We start from the raw sequence: 15673 nt of genomic DNA on the forward strand, positions 1-15673 counted from the left end.
CATCATCTTTCCTGCTTCATCCCATAATAACTGATAATGCGGATTATCCATGCAAGGCCCTCCAAGGGAAGACCTCAAGGGATCAGACCCAGAACAGGAAAGTTTCACAGTCAAGTCTGGCTGAGGAAAACAGTAGGAGGTGTGAGAAGAGTTTATTCTACAAAAAATATTGATAAAGAAATATGTGTCAGGAAAGCAATGGGAAATTTAAACATCTTGAATGCAAAAACAAGCTGCTTTTCCTTTCAAGATGACCCTAAGGAATATTTTTCTCTACAATGATAATCACCCAAATGCACATCTCACATGAAACATTTCCCTGGCAGATGCATGGCAGAAACCTTAAACAAACAAAAAAGGCGGAGGGCACCACCCAGGTGAAGCGTCTGACTTCAGCTCAGGTCACTATCTTGCAGTTCATGAGTTCGAACCCCATGTCGGGCTCTGTACTGACAGCTCAGAGCCTGGAGCCTGCTTCAGATTCTGTGTCCCTCTCTCTCTGTTCCTCCCCCACTTGTGCTCTGTCTCTCTCTCTCTCTCAAAAATAAATATTAAAAAAATTTTTTAAAAGGTGGTGTTGTAGATGTTCCATATTTTTTAAAGTTTATTTATTTATTTTGAGAGAGAGAGAGAGCACAAGCAGGGAGAGAGAGAATCCCAAGCATGCTCCACGCTCAGGGCGGAGCCCCACATGGGGCTCGACCCATGAACCATGAGGTCATGACCTGAGTAGAAACCAAGAGTTGTACACTTAACTGACTGAGCCACCCAGGCACCCCTGTAGATGTTCTATATTTTAAAGAAAGAGATTACGAGACTATAATGTGCTCCAGATATACATAAAAAGAGCAACATAGAATAAAAGTATTATTTTTTAATTTGCCAAGATACATTCATTATGCTACAGCATAGCCTCCTAAGCCTTAGTGGAAAGAGATTTAAAGCATATTAAATTATTGCTGAATGTTTGGGAAAAGGCCTCCTGAGTTCCTCACAGGGCTTCAGAGCCACCAGGGCTTCAGCCAGGACTGGTCTACACCTGCAGATAAAACTGATGCCCGTTGGACGCACTGGACTTTCTCTTATGTGTATATGTGCCTGCATGTGGGGGATGGGTGTGTCTGTGTGTGCTGTAAAGAAAGAATGTCACTTTGAAAAAAAGGAGGGATTTGTAAAACACAGGCTACCCCATGGGTAGATGGGATGAGATCGCAAGAAACTTCTCCCACAGCACCTGATTCTGCGTCTTTTCACGTTGGGGAAGCAACTGACTTTCTCTGCCACCTATTTCGGTCCCTCTCTCCAAGGAAGGCTTCTCAACAAGCCAGCACTAGCTGATGTACGTGGGTGAGGAAGCTCTCCCTGGGAACCACTCCCGGATGATGACACGGCTTCTCCAGGCAGGCCCAGGCACAATGCTGCCTGAACTGCCCACCTACCAAAACCCACACACCCCGCCCCTCACCCCCCATGAGCACAGCCTTCTCTTTCTTCCACTCAGAATTATACAGGAAACCTGGCACACTTCTCATATCGCTGAGATGTAAACAGGACTGCATCAGTTGTCAAAACTTGTGCAAAATTCCAATGGACTTAAGAATCACATGAAAGAAATTCAAGAGACAAAGGAAAAAATTAGGAAATACAGAAACCTCATTTAGAACCCGAGGATGGATAAGGAATTTAGGAAGGTCCTGTGTAATTATATTTATTTTCTTTATTGAAAGGTGATGAGAGTGCCTTTGTTCTGAAACGTTTCGTGACTGCTTCCAGCAATCTGGTCCAGAGAGTGATTCCCACAAAGCAAGCCAGTCCCCGGTATATAAACGAAAGGGCTATCTCTTAGTGCAATGCAAAGTCAGGGTTCCTCAAATGATTTAATAGCATGGGCTATTGTAAAAAGTATCACAAACTGAGCTGCAAGACAGAGGCTGATAGGAGAAACTGAGTGAAGCGCATATGAAAACTCTCTAGTGGATCTGCAACTTTTCTATAAATCTAAAATTATCCGAAAATAAAAATGTATAAAAAAAAAAAAAAAAAAAAAGAGGCAGGGAGGCCAAACTCAGCTGTGGATGAATGGACCAAAGTGTACATACGAGTCTTTTTAAGAGTGAGGTGATGACACTAAATTCACTTGATGACAAAACAGAAAACTCACCAGCTGCTTTTAAACCAACTATTAGAGTAGTTCCATGACATAGCAATGAACTGTATGCAGCAAAAAGGGAGGTGAGGGAATTCGATGTTGGCTTAAAAATACACGGACTTTTGGGGCGCCTGGGTGGCTCAGTCGGTTGAGCTATCAACTTCAGCTCGCGTCTGAGTTCAAGCCCCACATCAGGCTCTGTGCTGACAGCTCGGAGCCTGGAGCCTGCTTCGGATTCCGTGGCTCCCTCTCTCTCTCTCTGCCCCTCCCCCACTCACATTCTGTCTCTGTCTCTTTCAAAAATAAATAAACATTAAAAAAATTTTTTTTTAAATACATGGACTTTCTGCATGTTTTTTGTTCCCTCCTACTTTTAGAAGACATTTCCCCTACAAAGATCTGAACTTAATCAAAAAAACAGGTAACTCCGTATGTTGCTAATAATTCTGAAAAAAATCTTCATGCTTCACTAAAGGACTTGCCTATGTTCACCATGCATGCCTTAGACATCCACTAAAACCCCCTATGTGTTGCTTGGCAATTAGGCGAATAGATTAACCACTGTACAGGAAAGAGAAATGTACAAAAATTGAATCTTTTTAAGGGTCAAAAAGAAAAAAAAGGGAAAGCTAAGTGTTAGAAAAACATAATGAAGAATTTTCCATCTTGCTATATGTCCATAGGAAAATATGACCTAATTAACCAAATTTCAACTTACGACTTTTCAAGACTTCATCTGGTTCCTTTTTTTTAAGTTTATTTACTGAGAGAGAGAGAGAGAGCGAGAGCGAGAGCACGCACGCACACACGCATGTACGCATGTCACAGGGAGGGGCAGAGACAGAGGGAGAGAGAGAATCTCAAGCAGGCTCCACCCTCATCGTGCAGCTGGACTCGGGGCTTGATCTCATGAACTATGAGATCGTGACCTGAGCGGAAATAGAGTCAGACGCTCAACTGCTCAACCGACTGAGCCACCCACGCGTCCCAAGACTTCCTCTGATTCTCAAAGCGAAATCTACCCATCTTGTCTCTCATCTGCAAAAATCCCACTTCAGCAGTGTGGCCAGGAACACCCTTTGGGCACAGAGCTAGGTGAGAGAGGGAGCCAGGTGTAGGCTTTTCTAATAGGTGAGTCCAGCAAAATCAGGGGCAGGGAGGCTCAGGCTGACTGAGGTTTAGTGACCGGGGAAAAGAGAATCCACTTTCACGTTCCATTTGCTTGTCTGCGGCCCTAGGAAGACTCCACGTAGAAATGGCTGTACTTCAATCAGGGAGAAAGTGCAGGCGAATGGACTGTGACTCATCAAGTCAGTCCGCCATCAGACGCTCAACACTGTGCAGGATCCGTCAGCATGACAGCCAGGAGAAAATCAGAAAAGAGTGAATATTGCTCCCTGAGAGCTTGCTCAGGGAGCACGTGCCTTTTTGTTACAGCTGTGTGCCACTCAAAACTTTTTAAGTCAAGTCATATTTTTAATTTACCACATCACAATTTCAGAACTTTTTTTTTTTACATCAGAAATTTCTGGACCTCAGTTTTCTCATCTGTTAGGCTAGATAGGATATCTAAGATTTCTTTAGCTCACTCCTCTGTAACTGTTTTATGAAACCACCAAACTCACTCCTACTGATCATAATACAAAAGTCTCTTCTAATGGTAGGGAATGAAGTTTCCTCTTCAGTTCACAGGGTGACTGGAAAAATGCAAAATTCTACCACAGATGAAGAAATAATTTTTAAGTAAAAGTACTTATTTAGCAAGCATATAGAGATTTTAAAAATCCCTGGCCTCAAAAAAAATTGTCAATACTGCTATGTATAGATGTTGGGGTGCAGCGATTTTAAACCATGTTGGGAATTGAACTAACAAAGCTCAAAGTTCAATTTTTAAATTCATGGGAGATGAAAGATGTCATGTAAAAAAAAAAAAATGTTTTAAAAAAGCCCACAAGAAGACAAAACTTACTTGGGTCAAATCAATCAAAAATACTGACTTCTAAACTAAAATTAATTACTGTCCTTGAAAAAATAACATTTGTCCTTCGAAGTTTTTAACTTCTCAGAAATTCTGTTTTACCTTCAAACATACAAAGGCAAGTGGTTCATACTATAAAGAACCTGCCTGAACAAACATCAAAAAAAAAAAATTCATTCTAAAACTTGTTTAAACAAGTAATGGTTCTAACTGTTTACATAAAGTTCCCTTCATCAATGGCTAAAAGGAAAACCCATTCTGGATCTTAATCCAAATTTTAAAGACAGACCACATGATTATGTGAACAATATTAGAGAGCTTTTCATGTTTTATTTTCCTACTGCCAAATAACATTCTTTTCTTTAAAAATAAGACTTCAACATTAGCTGTATTGAGACATTAAGTTTAATGCCTATTGCCGAGAATATAAGCAAAAAACACAAGACAAATATTTTGAGTGCATGCAGCATTACAAAGTAAAAGAAAAAAATTTAATATTTACTCTTTCTGATTTTCAAAGTCATTTTATAATAATCAGTACTGCTCATTGCACACGTGGTCCGTGCCAACTAATTCTGTATTGCTTTTGTGTATACACTTTCTCTCCTGTTGGATTCTTTCTTTTCTTCCTTCCTCTCTCTCTCTCCCTCTCTGTCTAGCTCTACCACCATGTTTATCTCTTGCCTTTCTTTTGTTCAGTCCATCAACACAGGGTCCTTATGTCTCTGTGTATTCAGGTTCACAGAATAATGGCTTTAGAAAAGCTCAATAAATATTTGTTGGAAATTATAATTATGTAATGCATTAATATGGATCTTAAAGCCTATTTGCTTAGCTCTTTCTAATTTTAAACAAATTTTTTAATGTTTATTTAATTTTGAGAGAGAGAGAGAGAGAGAGAGAGACAGAGCAGGAGTGAGAAAGGGGCAGAGAGAGAGGAAGACACAGAATCTGAAACAGGCTCTAGGCTCTGAGCTGTCAGCACAGAGCCCGACGCGGGGCTCGAACTCACGGACCGCAAGATCATGACCTGAGCCGAAGTCAGCCGTTTAACCGACTAAGCCACCCAGGAGCCCCAGCTCTTTCTAATTTTCAAAGCATTTTCACGTAAACTATTCTGAGTTTCTTTAGAGGATCTTAAGTAAAAAGGGGGGGGGGGGGGGGAAGGTGACGTTTGAAAAAGGAAAACATCTTTACTTCTTCATTTCAGGGCAATATCCTACCTCCAAGACACACTAAACACAGTACGTATCAGTCGAAATGTCACTGAACAAGCTCAAAGTCCTTCAGAACTTACAGACCAAACTGCTGCCTCTTCACTAGGCTCTCAGGTTCACACCTCTGCCCTCATTCTGCACTAGTTATTTACACACCTGTCCGTCCTACTCCTGTCGAGCAAAGTCTCACATCTTAGTCATCCTTGACTCACACACGCACCTAACAACACAGTTTTGCACAAAGGAAGGTACTTAATGTGTATTTGTTTGGTTTAGTAAAGGAGAAGCAAAACGAAGGTAAATAAAAAGGCTGATCTGAGGATACCACCACTCGCTCATTACCCAGATTTCCAAAGCCAAGTCAGGTGGCGCATCTATTCTGCCCCCTACCCCCATTCCCACCCCAGCAATGTACAAAGAGAGTTTTCTTCTATAAATTTTAGAAAGGGGCCTCCTCTGAGCCTTCCTTTTGTCCCCACCCATGAGCTTTGGAAGCAGTCTCTAATAAAAGTTCACATCCTTTCCATGTTCATTATCTTCACACGGTTTTCCGTGGATTGGAGCATCACGGGGCAAACGAATCACATACCATTAACTTCATATAAACACTTCCGAGGTCGGGGAGACAGATTCCGCTCTCTGCTCAGCTACTTCCACTTGTACAGCCTGGGACTTTGAGCAAAGAAATGACTTGGACTCCCGGTGCCTGGAGTTTCTGCGTCTGCAACATGTAGGAACACACCCACCTCCTGGGGTTGACAAGACACTCAGAGGAGCCAGTAAAGGCCCACAGAGCCCAGAAGAAATTCAATCCTCACTGCTGCTGCTTGCTAGGCTAGGCTTCTCAGATTTGTTTTATTTTTCATTTTGCGTCTCTGTCTCAATGCATAATTTTGAACTTTTCCCAAAGATGTTTTGCATCAAACCGGGGTGAGGTGGGAAGAAAGAAAGAAAAAGAAAGAAAGAAAGAAAGAAAGAAAGAAAGAAAGAAAGAAAGAAAAAGAAGAAATGGATTAGGCAGTAAATATGAGGCATTTCAGAGGTTATTACAAGACCTAAAAGGGGCACCTGGGTGGCTCAGTAGGTGAAGCGTCCGACTCTTGATTTCAGCTCGGGTCATGATCTCACAATTCGTGGGATCGAACCCCATGTGGGGCTCTACACTGACATGGCAGGGCATGCTTGAAATTCTCTCTCTCTGCCCCTCCCCTGCTCTCTCTCTCTCTCAAAATAAATAAATAAACATTAAAAAAAAAAGATGTGAAAATAACACCTTGAGAGGATTCAAAGAAAGCGATACATTTTAACAACGTGAAAGAAATTTCCTAAAGAGATGAGAAAATTCAGAAAAAGATGTCCTCTTATCCTTCATGAAGCAGAAATGACTTATCAATATTTGGTCCTTACAAACTCAATACCACAATAAGGATTTGTATTTTGAATTATTCCCCTATGAGAAAACTTACATTCATTCTGAAGCCTAAAAAAAAATCATTGACAGGTTATCTGCTTATCCATCAAGAAGTCAGCTCCTTTTTAATTTTTTTCAGGTGCCAGATGAAGTCAGGGATGTTATGTTTGCATGTAAAAAATTTAGTTGCAGGGGCACCTCGCTGGCTCAGTTGGAAAAGCATGCGACTCTTGACATTGGGATCCCGAGTCTGAGCTCCACGATGGGGGCAGATATTACTAAAAAAATAAATAAATAAACTTTCAAAAGTAAATAAAATGTTTTTTAAAAATGTAATTCCAAGCAAGAACTTAGACCTATTTGCAAAAGCATCATCATTTTCACGAAATGTAGATTTCACATCCATGAGGTCCTTGCAGGTTCTGGACCCGACCAGTCCAAGCTGTTGGTGGTAAGATGTAAATTGCTGGGCGGCACTAACATTTTACAGGATGTTGCCTCAAAGGAGAGGCTCGCTGAGTCTTAGGGTCTGTGGGGCGGTGCCTTCAACATCAGAACCACACCTGACCATTTCCCACCAAGTGCAGGAGGGAGAAAGAAAAGCAAAGGGTGGGGCAGTGCCCTAAGCACCTGGGCCTCCAGACTGAAGCACTCCTTCTAGAACCTCCTCATCTGGAAAGACAGGTTGGCTGAGGGTTGAGTTAGACTCCCCAGGTCACACCCAAGCCCTCCTTTGCTCCACCCTAAGCAGTCAGCACTGAGGCATCAGGGGCATCAGCAGTTTTTTTTCTTCCCCAAGACATTTCAATCACCTGAACAACAATGAAATTATGCCCATATTTAGAGAAAAAAATTAACTGCTGTTGAAAGCTGCTTTGTAGGTCTGACCAACATGAGTTGGCTTAACACAGCATCATGCTGTGTTTTTTCCTTGGCAGATGGAAACCCTACTGGAGTATTAACAAAAGAATACATTGGTTATGAAATAAATATTTCACAGGAGTGCAACAGATTAAAAAGAAGCAAACACTCGGTTTAGGTAGAAGAGTTTACCAGGACAAAAGATGAATTTTTTTTTTTTTAATGTTTATTTATTTTTGAGAAAGAGAGAGACAGAGCATGAACGGGGGAGGGTCAGAGAGAGAGAGGGAGACACAGAATCTGAAGCAGGCTCCAGGCTCTGAGCTGTGAGTACAGAGCCCGATGCGGGGCTCGAACTCACAGACCGTGAGATCATGACCTGAGCCGAAGTCGGAAGCTCAACCGACTGAGCCACCCAGGCGCCCCCAAAAGATGAATTCTAATAACTAGGATTTGATCTTTTCTTGATCCATTGTAGTATACTGGATTCAAGTGCAGCTCAACCACTAACCAGTTGTGTGACGCAGGCCAAATCATTAACTACTTTAACCTCGGTTTTGTATCTGTAAAATGGGAAGTTTGTCAGGAGGCTTAAGAAAACATATATAATACACCTGGCACACTGTAGGTGTTTGCCAGGTGATGGTAGCTATTATTAACCACTCATCTGATATTTTTATAAAATATGTAACTTACTCAAAGATAATAACCATGGAAGTGTTTGTTATCAGTCATAGATTGAGCTAAACTGAATCGTGCTTTGCAATCGCTTCCCAGAAAAATATTTAGAAGATCCATTCTGTGAGTCACCCGACTCCAGGCCTGTTTTCTCAGGCTCTCCCCGGCCTCTCACATCCAGTTCTCAGCCGAAGCTGCCACTCCACCCACCACATCTACTTTCCTATCCTGAGGCCAGGCCCCCACCCTCAGTCAGGCTTTCATCACCTCTCCACCCTGCTCACTGCTACCACAGAAACAGTGCTACAGCTCGAGAGGACAGTCTTATGTCCCTGTTCCTTCAACGTAGGAGACCATCACTGGCTTCGAAGAAAACCTGCCGTGGCTCCCCTCTACATTGTATCCACATTCCCCACCACCGAGTCAACGTCTCCCAGGCTCTGGCCACAACCTACCCTTCTTCTGAGTCTTCCTGCTTCCCACTTGCTCAAAAAGCAGACCTGCTGCTTTTTCACCTCCCAGACTTTCCTTCCCCTGGAATGCTCTCTCTGCCCACCCATCTTTATCAGCTGAAACAGTTCAACGTCTAATTCAGCACAACTTTCTTTATAAAATCTCACTAGTACCTCCAGTACAGTATGAGCCTCTCGGTCATTTACACCTTCTACTATCCTTTTGTATTATAGTACTTATTTTTCTTTAAAAAGCTATGTTCCTTTTAAGAAGTCTTTGGGGGTGCCTGGGTGGCTCAGTCAGTTGAGCGTCCGACTTTGGCTCAGGTCATGATCTCGAAGTCCGTGAGTTGGAACCCCGCATCGGGCTCTGTGTTGACAGCTCAGGGCCTGGAGCCTGCTTCGGATTCTGTGTCCCCCTCTCTCTCTCTGCCCCTCCCCCACTCATGCTCGGTCTCTCTGTCAAAAATAAATTTAAAAAAAAATAAAAAAAAAAGAAGTCTTTGTATTTTCACCTTTGACACTCCTTGACACCTAATACACAGCAGATGTTCAGTATTCACTGAATGACTGAATGACTGAATGAATGAATGACTGGAATTGAGACTCTTTCATTGTTTAGGTACAGGACTGTCCAGTCTAATACCCAAGGTACACATGGTCTAAAGGCACAGAATGACAGGAGGGCAAAGGTGAGAAGCCTTGGATTCTCATGCCAACTTAGCCAGGAGCGGACTCTGGGATTTAGGGCAAGTCTTACTCGACTTCTCTCTAAAGTGGAAGAGTGAGGCTTTATACACCTCGGCCCTCTCTCCAACTCTAAAATTCAATGCAAATGGACCTCTTTATCTCCTGCTAAGGAAGACACTTAGTTTAAAACAAACTTTAAAATATATATCAAATATTAAAATATAGATCACATGTATTTTGGTTTGGAAATCACGAGTTCTGGAGAGAAGTAAGCATTAACTTTATAACCACATAGTTCTGAAGCTTAATGACTGTATTTGGCTTTTAATCCTCCTACAATATCCACACTTTGATCAGTGAGAGATCTAACTGTGGGGCTTTGTCTACCAAACTGAATTTTGCTACCAAATTTCACTACAGATTTATCATTTCTTTTAACTGTAGGAACAAGGCGACAGTAAGTTGGCTTTCATTGAAAGCAATATTAATGTAACATCCTATAAGAAAATCCAGTTTAAATTTTCAGAAATATATCTTACATCATCAAGCACGTAACATTTACCAAACTTTATCAAGTAGAGCAAAAAACAGTTAAAGTAGTTGTGATTCCAGTCAGCCTAAAATAAAGAAAACACAAAAGGTGGGTGGGCACTGAAGGAGAACCACAAATGAAATAAAATACTGTCTTAAGAACTGACAAGTGTTATCAATGCAAAGCACAGACACAGGACAGTGTTTTAAAGTCATTTTAAAAAGAAAAATAAGACTTAGGCTCCTTACACACTCAAATTAGTTTATTTAGGGGAAGGTTAAATACAAACACGGATTGTTTAAAAAATCAGCAATCTAATTCTGCCAATAAAGTGGCAGTGTTTTAAAGAAACAAGTTTAAATTCAACCAGTAGTTTCATACAGGTTTTGGTGCATTAAAAACAAACAAAAAACCTTCATTTAGAACAACTTTTGGTCAGAAAGCACTTATTAAATTCTTAATCCTTCTTCATTTGGCAGAGGGCAGTCAGGGTCATACATGGCATCCTACTTCTAGAAAGTACGTGCCAGGGGACAACAAATCCCTGGGCATAAAACCATTAAAAAAAAAGGACCACACGAAACTGTGTGCGTGAAAGCCTCAAGTCTCCTAAGTCAGTCGCCATTATTTTTTTAAATGCAGAAGTCAGCAGTTGCAGGCAATGTTTTCGTGTGCTAATTCTTGAATCCAGCAAGAGTTAGCGCACCACTGGCCGGGGGGCCAGGCTGGGAGAATCTCCATTACTGGATCACGGAAGAATGGCCCCACAATGACTCAGGCCTCCAAGCAAGACACCCCGCTGCCCTAGCAGATCCACCTCAAAGTGCAGAAAAACACCCCTCCCCAAAAGTAATTCTAAACTCCAGTCTGTTTCCCCTTCTCAGAGAGACTTAAAACTTGACATGTTTATAAACAGCGCTTAGGTTGGAAAACAATGCTATGAGAAAACATTGAGCCCCCTCAAAATGTAGTGTTTCCACGAAGAATCCTTATAAATCATGTATCTTTATGCAGTTCATTAACCAATATAGTAATTCATTACAAATTTACTTCTACAAGGAGCCAAGGGAGTGAAATGGTCAATTAACAGTAATGTTTATTGTCAATTTAAAATATAAGGACTCTAGATTAACAGGTTCATATTTTTTAAAAATATAAAATGAAAATAAAACACTTGGTTCGTAAAATGCCAGAAAACACTGCTGCTCAAGAATCCTTGCAAAATTCTGACTTGGATTTAAATGGGTAGATGAAAAGAACGTCCTTCCCAAATACAGGAAGACTGAGAGGGGAAAGTGGAGTTTCGGATTTAAATGCTTGGCCAAGTTTTAAAACAAGGTTAAAAATCAAAGTGATAACTAGTAACATTTTCTCCCCATTCTTCCTACTACTTGGCACATTTTTCCTGGAAATCCCCAGGCGCATTTTGTTCAGAAAACAAGAGCGCCAAGGCTAAGACAAGTCTTCGCTAACTCTAAAAAGAGAAAATAAAATGTCAAGATGCTCGGGGAAAATAAATATATAAATAAATCGAAGCAGAAAACAGGTCGCAACTCGACTGGTCCTGCCTTCAAAACTGCTGGTAAAACAAAAACCCCCTGGAGTGTATTCAGGTTGCTCCTCCCCAGCCTAAGGCCACAAGGCAGGGTAAATAATCTTCTGGAACTCCGGCCTGTTTCCCAAAAGCCCTACTGGGGAAGGGCTTGCAGGGGGCAGGGGGAGGGCGCGGACCGCGAAATTCTCCCGGCTGCCGTGGGCATCCCAAGTCCAGCTCTAGGGATCGAGTCAATGCAGCCTCATGATCTTCCCCCACCCTCCCAAATGACCCCCGCGATCAGTTTCTGCGAAGTTTCTGAGAAGACCCTGCCCCCATCCCGCAGGGCCCCCGACTGGGCCCCCTGACCAGGACAGGCTCCCAGCGTCGCGGGCTCGCGCTGTGAGAAGCTGCGCCCTCCGCGCCACAGGTCCCCGCTCCCGCTCGCCGGCTCCAAAAGCCAACCCTGCGCCCGCACTCTGCTAGCAATACACCGAGGTCGTTCCTCCGAGTTTTAAAAGGAGGAGACAAAGGGCGCAGGCGCGGGGCCACAGGTACGCTCGCCGGCTGGGACTGCGGCGCAGCGGGGCCAGGGCGACCGGAGCGTCCCGGGTGAGCTGGGACCTGGGGCCGGCCCGCTGCGCCTGCGGGGAAGCTCCATTGGGTAGCAGGGGAGGCCCAGGCGGGGCCTTCTCGGGACCAGACCCCGCGCGGCCGGACGCACGGCCTCTACACAAAAGCCCTTGGCTGGCGCAGCAGCCCTGGCGCCCGAGCTGGGGTGGTCTCGGGGCGACCAGGAATTTGGAGTAAGCCACTGGAGCCCGAGGAGCTCCGAATCCGACCCTGGCTAGCCGGAGCCCCCGCTGCTTTACTATTCTACTTTTGGTTACAGTTGGAGAGATTGGGTTTTATCGTTGCAGCCCCGCCCGCCCGACCTCCCACCTGCCGGCGGGGACAAAAGGGATGCCAGCCGGACCCGGCGGCGCAGGGGGCAGTCCGGGAGGCAGAGACCCCCACGGCCCGGCCGGCCTGCGGCGTCCTCCTGCACGCCTCGCTGGCCAGCCTCCAGCCCCGGCTAGCAGGAAGGGAGAAGGGCGGGACCGAGAACCCGTTTGCAGGGAAGGAGCCGCTCCGCTCCCCGCTCGCACACACACCCACCCGGCTGTGCGCAGCGCACAGGCGGCAGAACACCTGGCTCTGCCCCGGCGCGAACAAGCAATGCTTTCATGAACTCGAGCAAAACGGCTTTCCTCTTTCTGGACCTGGCTTCTCTCGTCGGTCAGAGGAGGGAGGGCTCGGTGCCTCCCTTTCCTAACATGCTGGGGTTCGGCAAGGAGAGTATGGAGACCCCCCACCCCCACCGCCCCGGTCCCAGGCTCCCGGTGCTTGCCCGACGGCCGGTACCCACCAGTAGCCGTCCGAGTTCTGGTCGGTGACCGTGCAGCGCCGGGAGTAGTACATCCTGCTGGTGCCCCCACCGCCGCCCCCGCCGCCACCGCAGGTCACCTCGTAGCGCAGGTCCGGGCCGGACTCGGCGCGGGTCATGCGACCCAACGTGTTGATCCGCGGGTGGGAGCCTCCGTTGCAGCTCATGTTGGCGAGCACTCAGAGAGCCGCTCAGCGCCGAGGCATAAGCGAGGGCGGGCCGGCTCGGAGAAGGTGGAGGGGTTCAAAGAGAGGCCCCAAGCCGGGAACTGGGGTGGGCGCAGAAGGGTCGCGGGGACGCTCCTCGCCACCAGGGCCGTCCCGGCCGCTGCGAGCGCGGCGCGGCGGGCGGAGGTCGGACGCGGGGACGACGAGGGGCAGGGACCAGGCGCGGGAGGAAGAGCTGTGGCTCGGCGGGCGGCGAGGGCTCAGAGGAGCTGGGTCGCGGTTGGGTGTTGGTGTTGGTCGGTGGGGGCGCGAGTCTCCTCCCCGCTGGCACCCGGCACCGAGGCCACACCTGGCCGGTTTCTTCCCAGGGCGGGGTGCGCCCGCCGCGCCTCCCCGCCCCCCGCGGGTGTCACCGACGCGCTCGGGCCGCCCCTCCCCACCTGTGCCCGCCGGCCCGCGGCTCCGCCCTGCGCCTCCGAGGCCCGAGGAACGCGAGCAGGGGCGGGGTCCCCGAGACCCGAGCGCCCCGGGCGCGGCCACCGAGGGGAGGACTTGCGCTGGCGGGGGCCGCTCGCTGAGCGCTTCGGCTGCAACCGCCGGGAAAGCGCGGCCCCTGCTTTTCAGGATTTCCTCGGTCCCCGGGCGGAAGTAAGCCGAAAAATGAGGGCCATTCGATTGGACTGTTACTTATTAAACATTTACTTTTGCCAATCCCTTGAAACCGTGCCAGCCAAGCTTTGAATAGAAACATAATTGAGAAGAGCATGCTTAGATGATGAAATTTTTGTTTGGGGAGTTTTTATGAATTTTTGTATTCCAGTAATCCAGAAAAATTGTCTCGGAAGTTCGATTTCCGACGTGTAAAACGATTTTTACACGGAGCCATCACTTTCTGGAGAAGTTTTCACCATTAGTAATGCATTTCCTTGCTATGAAGATAGAGAAGAAAACACTACCCACTTTCTACGAAGTAATGGGAAAATCTAAGTTGTAGTTTATTTTATTTTGCCTGTTGATGGTCATTTGGAACAAGAAATTGCAAAGGACTTCCACCTTTAGACTCACTTTTCAGATTTTGTGAAAGAGCCTTGGGAATGCTTATCTCGCGCCCCCGAGCACCTTCTCTCAAGACCCATCCCTTGCGAAAGTCAACTTTTGCCACAAGTCAGTGGCGGAGGCATTCCTGGGACTTTAGTCTAAATGAAAGCAGCGAAGAGCCCTGGACAGACATCATCCACTTGGTACAGACGAGTAACTCTGAGCCAGAACATTCCAGCAACTTACTTACTCCGGGGCCCCTCCCAGTTAGTGGCCAGGGGTAAACCACACTGCAGTCTCTGTGACCATGATTGAGGTACAGGCTCAGTCACACTATACACAAAGAGCTGTTTTTACAATTTGGAAAACTGTTAAAATTACTCTTTAATAAACACCATTTAAAGGTCCTGATAATAAATATTTGTCATCTTCCCTAGCAACATCCGTTAACTCAACTTCTTATACAATATACTGAAATGTTTAGAACTGAAAACAAAAATGGAGCTACATTTGTAAGTTGTGACGGCAGCCGAGGAGTTTTCTCATATTGTAGTTCCCCTAGTTTTATATATATATATATATATATATATATATATATATATATATATATATATATTCCCATATTATAGCACCCCTAATTACAGCTCACTTTTTAGGCGCAAAATTTTTTTAATTTTTCTTAACGTTTATTTACTTTTGAGATAGAAAGAGACCGAGTGTGAGTGGGGGAGGGGCAGAGAGAGAGGGAGACACAGAATCCGAAGCAGGCTCCAGGCTCTGAGCTGTCAGCACAGAGCCGGACTTGGGACTGGAACTCACAAACTGCGAGATCATGACCTGAACTGAAGTCTGTGGGTCGCCCAACCGACTGAGCCACCCAAGTGCCCCTAGGCACAAATCTTTAACAAATGAATTGCCCTGTTCTTTTTCTTCACAATCCACCACAGAGTTGAGTTGACCAGGTTAAGCACAATGAGATAAAAGCTTACCACTGTTAGCACACTCAGTAATTTCCATCATTGTGTCACTTTCCACTTTTTTTAGTAAATGTGAATGTGATAAAGTTTAAATTCAGATGATCACACGAACACTGATGTACAGGCAGGAACGGTATTTCCTCTGAAAATTGAATATTCAATGGCTGGATGTTAGTATCAGCACAAATAGCTCATAATATCCATTGGTTGGAGCGGAGAAAAGCCATTTGGGATGCCACGGCATAATGCACATAATTTGCTTTAGGATGCTTTGCCCCTATGCATCTCATTTGTTCAGCAAATAATTATATAACCTATTATATGGGAAGGCCAGTGTTAGACTTTGGAAAATACAAAGATGAATAAGGCACAATCACTGCCATTAAATATACAGTAAAACTTGAATTAAAAAGATTCAGGGATTCCTTTATTCTAATAATGTGTAATAAGAAGGTCATGCAATTGCACAGAATTCTCCTTAAAAACAAGACACATCTGTGAACCACATCGCAGTGACGACCAAACCTCCACCTAACTCACCGGCTACACATAGACCCAACGCC

General features: G+C 45.2%; 1 protein-coding gene across 2 annotated transcripts in view; it reads right to left on the reverse strand.

The window, feature by feature from the left end:
* LOC122219589 (desmoplakin) overlaps window positions 1-13161 on the reverse strand; it is a 47414-nt gene extending 34253 nt beyond the window's left edge. For both annotated transcript variants that reach the window (XM_042937959.1, XM_042937958.1), the window contains exon 1: window positions 12911-13161. In XM_042937959.1, the coding sequence (XP_042793893.1) occupies window positions 12911-13095 (185 nt within the window). In that variant the 5' untranslated portion in view covers window positions 13096-13161. The remainder of the gene's footprint in view (window positions 1-12910) is intronic.
* Window positions 13162-15673: the final 2512 nt, after the last annotated feature.

This window comes from Panthera leo, chromosome B2, assembly GCF_018350215.1.
Source record: "Panthera leo isolate Ple1 chromosome B2, P.leo_Ple1_pat1.1, whole genome shotgun sequence".
Taxonomy (NCBI): Eukaryota; Metazoa; Chordata; class Mammalia; order Carnivora; family Felidae; genus Panthera; species Panthera leo.